We start from the raw sequence: 17,020 nt of genomic DNA, 5'->3' as shown, positions 1-17,020 counted from the left end.
CAACCACTCACAACACTCTAGCAACCACCTAACAACGACTTAGAACACCTTAGCAACTGCCTAGTAACCACACAGAACACCCTAGCAACCATCTAGCAACACCTATGCAATGACCTAGAACACCTTAGCAACCACCTAGCAACACGTTAGTTAACACCTAGCAACGCCTTAGCAACCGCCTAGCAGCCAAAAGTCAACCACCATTTTAATACAGAAAATCAACAGTATTTTGGCTCGGTTTGTATACATTCGCACTGCTCTGCTACAGTAGGCAAAAGCAAGTCTGTGTATATGTATGTGTGTGTGTGTGTGTGTGTGTGTGTGTGTGTGTGTGTGTGTGTGTGCAGGAGAGAGACTAAACATGATTGAGTTTGTCTGGGTCTCCCCATGTCTCTAATGTGACTCTGTGCTGGAGGAGGCAAATGTAATGTGATTACAAGCCTTTACTGTCCTCTAATGGAGCTCCGTCCAGCAGCAGCTCTGATATAGACTCACCGCTGAGACCCAACCGGCAGCTCCAGCGCAGACCTGCGTCTCACAGGCCAATGTCAACCCGAAAACCGTCCGTCCACTGCTTTACTCAAACCTCTAAATCATTTGCCGCTGATGCAACAACAGGAAAATGAGATGAACAAACGCTGGAGATTCACTTTGTTTTAGGAAAGTTGTGGAGAAGGTTATTCGGGGAAGACAGATGCGGTGGCTTGTTAAGTCAGAACACAGATCACGGAGATTAATTTAGCAATGCATGAATAATTTAATGGTTTGATAGAGAAATAATGTTGACACTTTACAATAAGGTTGCATTAGATAAGATATGTAAAGGATTAGTAAACGACTAAGGCTCAGAAAAAAATGTTTTATGGCTAATGTTTATGTTTTGTGGCAAATAGCCATGTAACAAGTGAGATAAAGCCAGCGGGGAGGTTGTTATCGCAGAATAAAACTATATCAGCTGCGAAAACAACAAAACAACCATCCTGGAATCATTAACAGATTACCAGTAACTAAGTGTACCAGTAACTAAGTGTAACCCACCGGTCCAACTGCAACCAACACGGTCTGAGCCAAGATCAAACAGGCAATTTTTGTATGGGAGTCGGTTGCTCTAACAATGAGGCAAAAGACCATGACCTCTTGGGTCAGAGGATGGAGGTTTACCAGCACAGCCCTTAACTAGCTGCCCGTCATTACACTTAGCCCACTAAACCTCACTCCCATCCTGGATGAGCCTCCATGTGTAACCCACTGGTCCTACTGCATCCATCCCGTTCTGAGCTGGGATCGAACCTGCGATTATTTGAATGGGAGTCAGTTCCTATTAAAAGAAGTCTAAAGACCATTGCCTCTAGTGTCTGTTGCTAGAGCACATTTAGAGGTCAGAGAAGTGAGGTTTACCTGCATACCACTTCGCTAGCTGGAATCCATTACACTCACCCCCCTAGGTGTCAGCCCCTAGATGTCACCCATTGGTCTTACTGCACCCATCCCATTCTGAGCTGGAATCAAGCAGGCGATTCTTTGTATGGGATTTGGTTGCCATGGCTTCTAGCGTCTGTCCCTAGGCAACTTTTAGGGTCAGAAGTGTGAGGTTTACCTGCTTCTATTACACTCACCCTCATAAACATCACTCCCATCCCGGATGACCCTCCTGGTGTAAATCGGTCCTACTGGACCCAACCCAGTCTGAGCTGGAATCGAGCAGGCGATTCTTTGTATAGGAGTCAGTTGCTCTAACAAGGAGTCTAAAGAACATGACCTCTAGCGTCTGTCGCTAAAGCACCTTTAGAGGTCAGAGAAGTGAGGTTTTCCTGCATAGCACTTTGCCAGCTGACTTCTGTTACACTCACCCCCCCCAAACTTCACTCTCATCCCGGAAGAGCCCCTAAGTGTAACCCGCCGGTCCTACTGCACCCAACTTGGCCTGAGCTGGGATTGAATGGGCGATTCTTTCATGTGAGTTGGTTGCTCTAACAAGGAGGCAAAAGACCATGACCTCCAATGTCTGTCGCTAGAGCACCTTTAGAGGTCAGAGAAGTGAAGTTTACCAGCATAGCACTTCACTAGCTGGCCTCCATTACACTTACCCCCCTAAAGCTCACCCCCATCCCAGACAAGCCCCAAGGTGTAACCCACCAGTTCTACTGTACCCAACCCGGTCTGTGCTGGGATCGAAGCGGAAGTTCTTTATATGGGAGTCAGTTGCTTTAACAAGGAGGCTAAACACCATGACCTCTTGCGTTTGTCACTAGAGCACCTTCAGGAGTCAGAGGAGTGAGGTTGGCCTGCATAGCACTTCGTTAGTTGGCCTCTGTTACACTCTCCCCACTAAACCTCACTCTACTCCCGAATGAACCTTCAGGTGTAACTCACCGGTTCTACTGCACCCAACCCAGTCTGAGCTGGAATCGAACAGGCGATTCTTTGTATAGGAGTTGGTTGCTCTAACAAGGAGTCTAAAGACCATGACCTCTAGCGTCTGTCGCTAGAGCACCTTTAGAGGTCAGAGAAGTGAGGTTTTCCTGCATAGCACTTCGCTAGCTAACCTCTATTACGCTCACCCCCCTAAACCTCACTATCATCCTGGAAGAGCTCCTAAGTGTAACCCACCAGTCCTACTGTACCCAACCCTGTCTGAGCTGGGATCGAACCGGCAATTCTTTATATAGGAGCCGGTTGCTTTAACAAGGAGGCTAAAGACCATGACCTCTAGCATCTGTCGCTAGAGCACCTTCAGGGCCTGCATAGCACTTTGCTAATTGGTGTCTGTTACACTCACTCTCCTAAACCTCACTTCCATTCCGGTTGAGCCCCCAGGTGTTACCCACCAGTCCTACTGCACCCAATGTGTTCTGTGCTGAGATTGAATGGGTGATTCTTTGTATGGGAGTCGGTTGCTCTAACAAGGAGGAGGACAATTGTCTCTAGGGTCTTTTGCTAGAGCACCTTTAAACGTCGGAGGAGTGAGGTTTACCTGCATAGCACTTTGCTAGCTGGCCTCCGTTACACTCACCCCCCTAAACCTCACTCCCATCCCGGACGAGCCCCCAGGTGTAACCCACTGGTCCTACTGCACCCAACTCAGTCTGAGCTGGGGTCGATTGGGCGGTTCTTTGTATGGGAGTCAGTTGCTCTAACAAGGCGGCTAAAGACCATGACCTCTAGTGTCTGTCGCTAGAGCATCTTCAGAGGTCAAAAGAGTGAGGTATACCTGCATATCACATTGCTAGCTGGCATCTGTTTACATATCGTGACTTTATTAGTATGATCAGTGAACTTACTGTGCAACATAAGGCAAGTAAACATGTAAGTGAAAGTGAAATGTATTGCAAACATTGTTTAATCTTGCTTTTATATTTGTTTAAAATGTAACTCAAAAGAGACTTTGGCTGTTCTTCTCTCTAAATGTCATTGTACACAATTTCTTTTCTCCTTGTCTAATGAAGCACAAACCTGACAGAGTCTTCGGCTGTGTTTGAATGAGTTTGATCCGCGGTGAAAGAGATGCGGTGACCGAGATATAAGCCTCTTCAAATACTCTCCCGTTCACAAACGACAGCTTCAGCTTAGTCAGAAGTTTACCAAACAAACTGGAGTGCAGCAGAACAGATCCGTTTTATTCACGCGGCGCGTTTAAAGAGATTTGACATGCCGTGCAAACACAGGTTTCATTTTTCTTGCTGTTTGCCGCTTGATGTGTACATGTCTAATTTCAGCAGCTAGTGCGCCGTTGACAGACTTGATCAAACCTGAGCTGATCAAAATGCCTTAGTGACTGTCAGCAGCTTGGAAATGAGTTTTCCTTCTTCAAAAAGAAGTCTAATATTCTCTCTCTCACACACACAGACTTGTTCCTATAGCCCTGTGGGGACTCTCATAGATGTAATGATGTTTCTACTATACAAAAAATAACAATAGCAACAAATAATAACTTGACTTCTAGTTGATCATTTGGAAAAGTGGTAGAAGGTAGATTTTTCTGATGATACATCTGTTGAACTGCATCCCAATCATCACTAACACTGCAGAAGATCTACTGGAACTAGCATGGACCCAAGATTCTAACAGAAATCAGTCAAGTTTGGTGAAGGTAAAATCATGGTTTGGGGTTACATTCAGTATGGGGGTGTGTGAGAGATCTGCAGAGTGGATGGCAACATCAACAGCCTGAGGTATCAAGACATTAGTGCTGCCTATTACATTAGAATCCGCAGTAGAGGGCAAATTCAGAACAGCGCTCCTTCTCATACTTCAGCCTCCACATCAAAGCAAAGAAGGTCAAGGTGCTCCAGCATTGGCCAGTCCAGTCACGAGACATGAACAACATTGAGCATGTCTGGGGTAAGATGGAGGAATTAAAATCAAATAAAATAAAAATCAAGGCCAGTTCTGACACCAAAGATCAAATAGAAGTCAATTTATTATTTTTTGTTCCTAAAACTTGGATAGGCAACAAGACTTTTGTCAGGTAGCATATATTCAATCCTCCTGTCCCTAAACACAACCTTCATAGGAAATAATTTTCATTTTTAAATTTTCAGAATACTTTATTCTATGTGATTTCTAAGTCCCCACTAAGATATAAAAACAAGTACACACATATATTTTATCTCCTTACACCAACCCTTCACCTAAACACAACTCTCACAGGATACAAACTAAATGAACAGTGTTGACTATGCATTTGTTTTGCTCTAAATAAAATATTACTCTAAAATATTTCACATGCTGTTTGACAGCTCGTAACACGTTGCAATGTGCAATGTGTAATTATGTTTATGTACATTAGTTGAACAGTAATTGTGTGTGTGTGTGTGTGTGTGTATATATATATATATATATATATATATATATATATATATATATATATATATATATATATATATATATATATATATATATATATATATATATCTTTGCTATGATAACAGCACATAATATTTGACATTTAAAGGGTTAAAGTGACATTTAAAGGGTTGACTAGGTTAATTAGGTTAGCTAGGCAGGTTAGGGTTATTAGGAAAACTATTTTATATCAATGGTTTGTTCTGTAGACTATTGAAAAAAAAAAAAAAAAAAAAAAAAAAAAAAATATATATATATATATATATATATATATATATATATATATATATATATATATATATATATATATATATATATATATATATATATATATATATAGCTTGAAAGGGGTAATAATTTTTTACCTTAAAATCAATTTCTAAAAATTCAAAACTGCTTTTATTCTAACCGAAATAAAACAAATAAGACTTTTTCCTGAAGAAAAAAATATTATCAGACATACTGTGATTTTTTTTTTTCTTGCTTTGTTAAACATCATTTAGGAAATATAAAAAAAAAATAAAATAGGGTTTAATAATTCTGATTGTAACTGTACACTGTAAAAAAAATCTTAAATTTTACAGTTTATTTCTGGTGTAAAATGTAAATTAACGGCTGTTAAATTACAGAAATTTACTGTAAAATTACAGAGGTTGAATTACAGAAAATTACCAGAAATTTAAATTTAAGGAAATTTCTGTAATTTAATATCTGTATAATTGTAATTTAATACTATATATATATATATATATATATATATATATATATATATATATATATATATATATATATATATATATATATATATATATATTTATATATATATATATATACAGCACGTATATAGAAAGAAACTCAAATAGGAATTAAACAAGTAATGGGTGCGTAAATATATTGCGCAAAACTGGAATATTGCATAAAACATTTGCGAATAAAGCAGCGCTTCCATCCAATGAGCCAGGAGAATAAAATCAACACTTGCTTATAAACTGCCGTGAAATATAAAAAAAAAAAATAGCATTTGCTTTGTTAGAAGAAACCACTATTAGCTTTTTTTTTTCTTTTTGATATCAACATAAGAAATTACTTAAATATTATTTGTTAAATTCGTTCCCATTGTAGTTTATAGATTTTTATTTTATTATTAGATAAAAAGTTTATCCTACACAGTACGTTTTAATGCGCATTTGCTGTTTTCATTAAGCATTTTTATGTAAACCCAACCCTTACTGGAAGCAATCTGCATTTTTACAATTTCAAAATACTTTATGATTTATAAGCATGTTTACCCATGAGTCTGTGCGCTTTTAAGTTTAAGTCCCTACCTGTATATAAAAACAAGTACGCAGACACACACAACTTGTTTTGTTTTCATTTTCAACCAGACTCATTTATTTGATCAGTGCGCACAGCCGTGCATAGCTAATCCGCTTAGTTTTCTCTTCAGAAAACAAGAGGTTTTTACCTTATGATATATTCATAGCGCTGCAGATAGAGATCACTGTCAGGCGAGACGGCACAATGGAAATATCTGCTGTTATAAATAGCTGAGTGAGTCTAGTCCTGTTTCAGCTCGCATGGAAGATGAGTTTCTCAACGCTGAGTGTTTTTATTTAATGGTTCAAGTGCCGAAATCCTCCACTTTTTTCCCTTTGATTTCAGCCTTTTCCTTTTTGGATGAAGGGAGAAATTCATCTTGTTTGGCTTCCCATCTGATATCTGAGCTGTTATTTGTCAGCAGTGGTTCAGACTGGAGTCTGGCAGAGGTGACCTGCTGAAATCCCGGGGAAACATTCGTGAAGCTCCGGGTTTTTCCAGAGGGATCAGGTCTTGGATCTTTCTTCAAATTCATTTCACAGCTTCCCTTTTTTTGACCTAATTTGATTTCTAGGTCTGAGGGCCCTTTTTTATTGAAAGACAAAATCCTGCACCTCTGCATGAGTATAGTTGAGTGTGTTTAAAATTTAATTTTTATTCTGTGGTTATTTGATTAAAAAATGGCGACATTAAAATAACAAATATCAGTTGACTATATATATATATATATATATATATATATATATATATATATATATATATATATATATATATATATAGTGTAACTACAGCTGATCAAATCATTATTAGTTAGGTAAGTGATGTTCTTAGTCGCTTTCTCTCTTAGTCGGGAATGCATTGTGAGTGCGGGCCGTCGGGGGAGACGTGTATAGGCTGAATGACTGATGTTGTTGGTTTGTGCTAAGTCTGACTTTAATTTTAGTTTGCTAGTTGTTTAATTTAGCATTATTAAATGTATATAGGCTGAAGGACTGATGTTGTTGGTTTGTACTAAGTCATTGACTTTAATTTTAGTTTGCTAGTTGTTTAATTTAGCATTATTAAATGTATATAGGCTAAATGATTGGTTGTTGGTTTGTGCTAAGTCTGACTTTAATTTTAGTTTGCTAGTTGTTTAATTTAGCATTATTAAATGTATATAGGCTGAATGACTGATGTTGTTGGTTTGTGCTAAGTCTGACTTTAATTTTCGTTTGCTAGTTTAATTTAGCATTATTAAATGTATATAGGCTGAAGGACTGATGTTGTTTTTTGTACTAAGTCATTGACTTTAATTTTTGTTTGCTAGTTGGTTAATTTAGCATTATTAAATGTATATAGGCTGACTGATGTTGTTGGTTTGTGCTAAGTCACTGACTTTAATTTTAGTTTGCTAGTTGTTTAATTTAGCATTTTTAAATGTATATAGGCTAAATGATTGGTTGTTGGTTTGTGCTAAGTCACTGACTTTAATTTTCATTTGCTAGTTGTTTAGTTTAGCATTATCAAAAGTATATAGGCTGAATGACTGATGTTGTTGGTTTGTGCTAAGTCTGACTTTAATTTTCGTTTGCTAGTTGTTTAATTTAGCATTATTAAATGTATATAGGCTAAATGATTGGTTGTTGGTTTGTGCTAAGTCTGACTTTAATTTTCGTTTGCTAGTTGTTTAATTTGGCATTATTAATATAGGCTGAATGACTGATGTTGTTGGTTTGTGCTAAGTCACTGACTTTAATTTTAGCTTGCTAGTTGTTTAATTTTTAAAAGTAGTTGAACTATTAATGCGAATAAATGTAAGGTAAAACGGTGTTCAAACTTATGTTGCTAGCTTTTAACACTGAATAAAGCCCATCATCAGTACCTGAGGTGATCATTTTCACAGCAGTTTATGGTGTTGTTTTCCTGCGACGTTGCAGAAATAGAAACTGTTCCTAAAGTAGAAACTTTGTGTGTTGCTGTTGCAGATCTTTTTTTATGTAAAATGAATAGCTTTTATGACATTTTGCGTCAGGTAGACATTGACAAAAGTGTCTAAATGGCGTTTTATTTGATTGTTTCAACCAACATCAATGCTATCGGCAGCGAAAACTTCTCTCTTTGTTCATCTCCCAGTTGCATTTCTTCAAGTAAACTTCATTATAAATCTGAGTGTAAATGCCACTTTGCTTGTGGATTAGAGATGAAACAGTGACGGCTTCCTCTGATCGGACAGTAATGCGGGGGTCTGTGATGAGAGGGTTTTCTGTCTTTGTTTTGGTGGCTGAGGAGGATTTCGCGAATGTGAATTGAGGGCAGATGGATTTGGGGCCGGATGTGTTGGAACTGTCACCAGGGGTCAGAGCCTTTCTGCGGAGGACGTTTATCCGAAATGAAGAGGAGAACAGCAGAACTGGGCTTTGATGTTTGACTTCTGTGAGAACGTTTGAGATGATCTGACTGTGTAGGTGGGCTGAGTTTTTCTGGAAGGGAATGAAACGTTTCTGAGAGAGACATGATACTAAGTAGGGAGGAGCTGGATTTTATGTATCAGAAATTGATTGGATGGTTTAAATAAAGGGCAGGTGGTTGGAAGGGAGGGGCTTGATGACATCATCTAGGAGATTTTTGTTTATAAAAAGGTTTCTACAATGCATTATTCCTGAATGTAGGATCCATTTTCTTTTGTTCTATTACACTATTCAACATTTTTTGCCGTTTTTTTAGTTTCTTTTTATTTTTGTTTCTTAAAAAAGTTTCTAACAATGGATTATTTCTAAATGTAGTATTAGTTTTTATTTTATTCTATTATATTTTTTTACATTTACATTTTATTTAAAATTTTATGTAATTTTTATGTTTGATAAGATTTTTAAATTTTAAAAATTTTTAAAAGTTTTTTTTAATTTTAATTTAATTTTTTTATATTTAATTTTATCTTCTATATTTGATTATATTTTTATTTTACTCAACATTTTATTTTTTATTTTAAATTCATTTTTTTATTTAATTACATTTCTTTATAATTGATTATATATTTTTATTTTATTTAATATTTATTTTATTTTAATTGTATTTAATTTTTATGTTTGATTAGATTTTTTAATTTTTAAATTATTTTATTTAAAAGTTTATTTTATTTGATTTTAATTTTGTTTTTATGTTTAATTTTATTTTTTATATTTGATTAGATTTTTTTGTTTTATTTAACATTTTATTTTATTTTTATTTTGTTTTATATTAAATTTTTTTATATTTTATAAATTTTTTATTTTACATTTTATTTTATTTTTATTTTATTTTAATATTTATTTTATTTTTTATATTTGATTCGATTTTTTATTTTATTAACATTTCAATTTATTCTTATTTTATTTTTAAATTTAATTTAATTTTTTAACTATTGCATCTTTGCTGTTTTTAGTTTATTTTGATTTGTTTTTGATTTATTAAAAAAAAAATCTAGCGATGCATTATTCCTGAATGTAGTACCCATTTTTATTTTATTTATATATTATAATATTATACATTATATTTTTGTTATTTTATACAATTTTATGACACTATCTATCTAACTATTGCAGTTTTGCTAGTTTTGGTAATCGGTAGATTTTCTTGTATCCTTAATATTTTAGCATTTTGACCGACAATAATATTTATATATTGCTCATAATCACTTTACATTGCTCAAAGTCACGTTCATTAGGTTGGTGTTTCTATGATTAGTTTGAATTAAAAATGAAACCTTTTACGTTGCAAGGATGCATTTATTTGGTCAGAACTGTTATTAATATTGTATAATATAGGACAACAATTATTTAAATTAAAATGCTGTTATTTTTAACAAAGCAAACATTTTTGAGAATAATGTCAGTGAAGGAATGTAGGATGATTCTAACATGAGCGAGCACAATTGAATAATCTTTTGGTAAATAGACTTCTCCATTTTAACAGAAAACCTTAAGTTGTGATTACCACAGTGCATCTTATTGTTTGGGATAATTATTTGGAAGTCATTAATTGACCTAATATGTATTGTGTCCACATTTAAAAAATATTCTTACAGTGTAATATTCTTTTCCTCACACATTTTACTTCATTCAAATTAAATTAGCAAGTTTTCCGTCTGCAATCATCACAGAAACAATGTGAAACGCTTGTGCTGGCCTGCAAAAAAACTCTCCTTTCTACAAAGTTGCAGCTTGTTTTTCTGACCTCCGCTGACACTTTTCATTAGTCCTCATAAACGCATCACATTGAGCTGGGTGACATCTGACAGCGGGCCACAAAGCCACGCGTGTCATAAAGCAATCTGCGATGTGTCGCAATAATAGCTACATTAGATATTAACCCCCATGAAGTTTCATTATACACACTTAAAGGGTTATTATGCAATGTTAATTACAGTGTCAAAATCGTATCAGCTCTCGACTTAATGAAGCACTTTCGCAACCTTTCATTTAAGCGAAGAGCAGCTTTTCGGTTTTTATCTGCGGTCTCTGCTATTTTCTGCTCTGGAGGCATGGAGTATTAATGTCGGCCGGGTTCAGCGGAGTAGATTAACCTCTACTAGAGTTTGGGAGTGTGTGTGTGGAGACAGGATGGCTGGAAATGCTTCATCATTAAAGCAGATCTCTTGACCCTGCATTGTGAAATGCGGGATGTCCTGTAGAGATTGTCTGTCAGGCCGCATTATATACACTCAAAACGTATCAAAACGTTACTAATCACTTTTTACAGTGTAGTTAGTGAACATGACTATGTGAATTGAATCGTTCAGTCAAAATATTTTGTCAAAACACAGATTTATACTGTAACTAAACAAGAGAATGACTTTGAGTTGAAAGTTTATTGCTTATTTATCAAACTATTTGTTTATTAAAATTAATTGCTTTAGTGAATCAAATGTTTTATTAGTGAGTCGTTCAGTCAAGTGATTCATTAAGTCATTTAATTAATTGATTTGTCTAAAATATTTGTGGTTTTATTAGTGTTTGAATTATTTACTTTAACTAGTTTGTTTAAAAATATAAATTTAAGACATTGTTTATATTGTCTTTAAGTGTAAGAATGTTTTCAACAGATTACAGAATCGGTCAGTCAGTCAGTTGGTCAGTCAAACACTGAATAAATGAATACATTAATCACTCAATGAATCTATCAATGAATGAATCAATTAAGCATTCAATCAAGCAATTTGTTGAAATTACTCGTTTTATGAGTGAGTCACTGAATCTTTTAGTCCAATATAAAACACTGAAACATACAATAGGAAAACATTTATTAAATGTTTTTTTAGTCAACTGATTCATTGAAAACATTGATTCACTCAGTAATAAAACTATTTACTGTTTTTTGTGAATGAATTATAGAATCGTTTAATGAGCCAGTTTGATCAAAACACTCATACGTTCATGAAAAAAACAACTGACTCTTTTCAAGTGAGTCCTTGAATTTTTAAAGTAACCGATTTGTTCCAAAAACACTGATTCATTCATGAATAAAACAACTGATTCTTTTGAAGTGAGTCTTTAAATATTTCTAGCAACCGATTTGTTCCAAAAACACTGATTCATTCATGAACAAAACAACTGATTCTTTTAAAGTCAGTCCTTGAATCTTTAAACCAACTGATAAAAAAATGATTCATTCATAAACAAAACAACTGACTCATTTAAAGTGAGTCCTTGAATTTTTCAAGCAACTGATTTGTTCCAAAAACACTGATTCATTCACAAATAAAACAACAGACTGTTTTAAAGTGAGTCCTTGAATTTTTCAAGCAACTGATTTGTTCCAAAAACACTGATTCATTCACAAATAAAACAACAGACTGTTTTAAAGTGAGTCCTTGAATTTTTCAAGCAACTGATTTGTTCCAAAAACACTGATTCATAATGGAATAAGACCACTGGCTCTTTTAACGAGAGTCTTTAAATCTTTATTACAACCGATTTGTTAAAGAAAAACACTGATTCATTCATAAATAAAACAACTGACTCTTTTGAAGTGAGCCTGTGAATCTTTAAAGCAACAGATTTGTTCCAAAAACACTGATTCATTCATAAATAAAACAACTGACTCTTTTAAAGTGAGTCCTTGATTCTTTAAAGCAACCGATTTGTTCCAAAAAATACTGATTTATTCATGAAGAAAACAACTGACTCTTTTAAAGTGAGTCCTTAATTCTTTAAAGCAACCGATTTGTTCCAAAAAATACTGATTTATTCAGGAACAAAACAACTGACTCTTTTAAAGTGAGTCCTTGAATCTTTAAAGCAACCGATTTGTTCCAAAAACACTGAATAATTTCATGAAGAAAATAACTGACTCTTTTAAAGTGAGTCCTTGAATCTTTATAGCAACCGATTTGTTCCAAAAAGCACTGATTCATTCAGGAACAAAACAACTGACTCTTTTAAAGTGAGTCCTTGAATCTTTAAAGCAACCAATTTGTTCCAAAAAGCACTGATTTATTCAAGAACAAAACAACTGACTCTTTTAAAGTGAGTCCTTGAATCTTTAAAGCAACCGATTTGTTCCAAAAAGCACTGATTCGTTCATGAAGAAAACAACTGACTCTTTTATAGTGAGTCCTTGAATCTTTAAAGCAACCTATTTGTTCCAAAAAGCACTGATTCATTCAGGAACAAAACAACTGACTCTTTTAAAGTGAGTCCTTGAATCTTTAAGTCAACTGATTTGTTCCACTGATTCATTCAAGGATGAAACTGTTTGGTTCTCGAGTCTTTGAATCATTGACGTGGAAGTTTACAGAATGCTTTTCCTTTCCCGCAGGAATACGATGATGGATACGGAACAGCCTACGATGACCAGGGCTACGACTCGTATGACAACAACTACAACAATCAGGCACAGAAGTGAGTGTGTGTGTTTACTGGTTTTGGTGATTTATCATAATCATACTTATATGGTCTTTTGACATTCAAAATTTGCCTTTTTTTCTGTGAGGGTTTGGTTAGCAGTTTTACTTTATAAAATACATTGTGCCTAAGGAGAGTCCATGGAAAGCACCATATGTGTGTGTGCGTGAGCATGAGTATGTGTAAGTGCATGTGTGTGCGTGTATGTGTTGTCCAGTCCGCTGTCAGTGTAAAGGGCATCAGTCTTTGTGTGCGGATGTGAGGTTATATCAGACCCAGAGAGTTTATTTACAATGTAGGTCAGTGCTCACCTCTCTGTATCGAGCTGCAGAGATTGTGTAGGTCCACACAGGGCTGGACTGAAGCTTCACTGCATTGGAAATCATTCAGGCTAATGTAGGAAGCAGCTTTGAGAGTCTGAAAGAGAGAAGTGGACTGTCACGCTAATGAATCACTCCTTTATCCCACCTCAGTCTCTGCAAGAGCACAGGCAGTTTTGTAAGGCAGGGTCAGTTGTCATGATCTACCAATAGCTACTTGGGATTCAAAGTAGTGCTGGACAATATTGCAAAAAAAAAATATTATCACGATATAATGTTTAATATAATACGGTATCGATAAATATTAAATATTTGTAACAATAAATTAAAAAATATTAGGGTTTTTAATCACTTTATTTTAAATTACCAACAATACCAAGGCAAATACTTTTAATAGTCAAAAACTAAAATATTTTAACAAAATATCGGATCTCTTTATAATAAATTCAATATAAGTGTTAAAGAGACTCTTAAACTCTTAAGTGTGTGCAATGGTGAAGCGTAAATACTGAACAATCAAAGCAAAGTTAAAGGTGTGAATAATAATGATACAGTACACCTCAAACTCTGTACACAAAAGAAATATTATAATCAGATCTGAGCTTTTAGATAAAGAAACTAACCATCATTATTCAAATACATATTGCAACATTACAAACTGTTCAATGACTACATGACCACTAAAATAAAAAAAATCTTTTAGATGGGGAGCTAGTGGCAGGGACGCACAAGAAAAGAAACCAAAAAGCCACTCTGGCGATAGCCTTTCATCCTTTTTAATTTACAATCTCCTCACAGCTGCTATACGGCACTCATTTTCGCGTGTGTGTTGTAATTCTGGCCTGAAGTGACAAGCGCCATCTTTTTGGCATTTCAGTCGTAAAAAATTTATAATTTTGACTAATACGATGTATTTTTGGGGGGCTATTACCACAAATATAGCAGCAGCCTAACATATTGTAAGGCTGGTTTTGATACATTTATGGTTGAAGATTTTACAAAATACAAAGAGTGGAAGATAATCTTTACTTCATATTCAAGTGATTTTGGCATAAAAAAAACTATCCTTTTGACTAATATAATGTATTTTTTGGCTTTTACCACAAATATACAGTGGAACGTACTGTAAGGCTGGTTTTGATATATTCATGGTCAAAGATTTGACAAAAATTGAAGGAGTTTTCTGACAGAACATGATCTTAACTTTGAATTCAAATGATTTTTGGCATTAAAAAATCAGTAATGTTGACTAATGCAGTGTATTTTTTGGCTGTATTCACAAATATACAAGCAAAACATACTGTAAGGCGGGTCTTGATAAATTTATGTTTGTTAATTTTACAAAATACAAAAAGTTTCTGATGGAACATTATCTTCATTTCATATTTAGGTGATTTTGACATTAAAGAATTGATAGTTTTGACTAATACAAAACATACCAGAACACAAACATACCAGAAAAGCATACTGTAAGGCTGATTTTGATATATTTATGGTTCGAGATTTTACAAAATACAAAGAGTTTTCTGATGGAAGATGATCTTTACTTCATATTCAAGTGATTTTGGCTTTAAAATTTTTTTTTTTAATTTTGACTAATGCAATGTATTTTTGGCCTTTTACCACAAATATACCAGTAGAACATACTGTAAGGCTGATTTTAATTTACATGTATGGTTGAAGATTTGACAAAATACAAAGAGTTTTCTGACAAAACAGGATCTTTACTTAAAATCCAAATGATTTTTGGCATTAAAAGAATTAGTTATGTTGAATAATACAATGCATTTTATGGCTATTTCCACAAATATACAAGCTAAACATACTCTACGGCTGAGTTTGATACATTTATATCTGGAACTTGTATAGTTTTGGAATAGTTTTCTTGTAAAACATGATCTTTACTTAATATCCAAGTGATTTTGGCATTTAAAAAAATCTAAAATGTTGACTAACACAATGTATGTTTTGGCTATTATCAAAAATATGCCAGCAAAACACACTGTTAGGCTGCTTGTGTGATCCGGGGAAATGTATTTTCCGCTTTCTATTAGATCAAGAAGTGATCGGACTTAATTGAGCAAATGTTTTTGGTGTTTAATTTCAATAGTTTTTAATGTGATATCCTAAAAATAATGAATATGAATACAAATAAATGAATGGAAACACACCTAGGGGAAGATTTTATAAACAAATCAGGTCGTTTTAGATTCAGTTGACACGTTCTTGCCTTTTAAAATAGCTTATCAGTGGATTTAAAGATTATATTAGAAATATAGGACTGAATTCTTATAAAACCTTATTCAGTTTGAATCATTCCATCAAGCCAATAATAAAAGTGCTAATTCATACATGTGAATGATGCACAACAGAATCTAAAACCTATCGATATATAGACAATATGATTTTAAGTTTCCAGGTTCTCTTAAGCTTTTATACAAATGATTATCACTGCATTCCTTCCATTGAACACATGACCTTAGCATTGTTAGCGTCGTCCTCTATTTGAGCTATAGAGGAACATTGACATTTTATAGACTGTTCCCAGTTTCAAAAGCAGAACTGAGAGTCCTCATCTCCTTCCAATTGCTTTCATTTAAATTCAAAAAGTTGGCTTTTCTACAATTGATGGCAATTATAAAACCATCTTCTACCCTGAATGAATGTCAAGCAAGAGCGCATAATGCATGATGTACATTATTATAGATCATTACGTACACCTGTAGGTTGTGTAAAAAAATCAGACCCTTCATACAGTTGAAGTCAAATGGATGACTTCTGTAAAATTGTGTTCTTTTAAGAAATAGTGTTGTTTAATGGAGAGTTTTTTTGCTAAATATATATTTTTAAACATGATAGTTTTTATACCTAATTTACAGTTAGTCATTTAGAAGATGATTTTGTCCAAAGCGACTTACAATTGAGGTATTCAGCGATTCAAAAAGAAGAGGCAATACACACCAGAAGTGGTAATTATACAGAGGAACTGTTAGTGCTTACAGTTTTTATTTTATTTTATCAACCCAGGCTATTATTTATTCATTCTTTTATTTAATTGTGTATTTATTTATTTATTTATTTATTTATTTATTTATTTATTTATTTTTATTTTTATTTTTATTTTTATTTTTTATATATACACTACCTGGCAAAAGTCGAACAACAAATAATAACTTGACTTCTAGTTGATCATTTGGTATCAAAAGTGGCTTATATGAAAGGCAAAGGCCTCTAGATTACTCTTATTTGACCAAAATAAAAAATGATCATGCCTTGATTTTTAATTATTTAATTAGGACAGTAAGGTCTGACTTTGCTTAGACAAAAGTCTCGTCACTTAACAGAAATAATGTCCAGTATAGAATAAAAAGTCATGTTGCAGTGGAAAAAGAGTTAATATTGTGTATGACTCCCATGAGCTTGGAGGACTGCATCCATACATCTCTGCAATGACTCAAATCCCTTATTAATAAATTCATCTGGAATGGCAAAACTCTACAGATTTCTGTGAGAATCTTGGGTCCATGCAGGTTCCAATAGGGTTAAGCAAAATAATCTTATGTCAAAAGGAAAAACAAGATTAATTTGCCTACCCCGTTGGCAGGTTATTTTGCTTGTTTTAAGGATAAACTCACTTAATTTTGGCATATTATTTCTTTTAAAAAGAATTTCTTT

At 34.1% G+C, this 17,020-nt stretch overlaps 1 protein-coding gene across 4 annotated transcripts in view; it reads left to right on the top strand.

The window, feature by feature from the left end:
* Positions 1 to 17,020, top strand: part of khdrbs3 (KH domain containing, RNA binding, signal transduction associated 3) — a 218,123-nt gene that overhangs the window by 161,982 nt on the left and 39,121 nt on the right. For all 4 annotated transcript variants that reach the window (XR_012394869.1, XR_012394868.1, XR_012394867.1 and 1 more), the window contains exon 7: positions 12,940 to 13,022. Coding sequence is in view for 1 of the 4 variants with exons in the window: in XM_073931403.1 (XP_073787504.1) it covers positions 12,940 to 13,022 (83 nt within the window). In the remaining 3 variants the exon portion in view is untranslated. The remainder of the gene's footprint in view (positions 1 to 12,939; positions 13,023 to 17,020) is intronic.

Source organism: Danio rerio, chromosome 19 (genome assembly GCF_049306965.1).
Source record: "Danio rerio strain Tuebingen ecotype United States chromosome 19, GRCz12tu, whole genome shotgun sequence".
NCBI lineage: Eukaryota > Metazoa > Chordata > Actinopteri > Cypriniformes > Danionidae > Danio > Danio rerio.
This window is presented reverse-complemented; position numbering and strand designations above follow the sequence as displayed.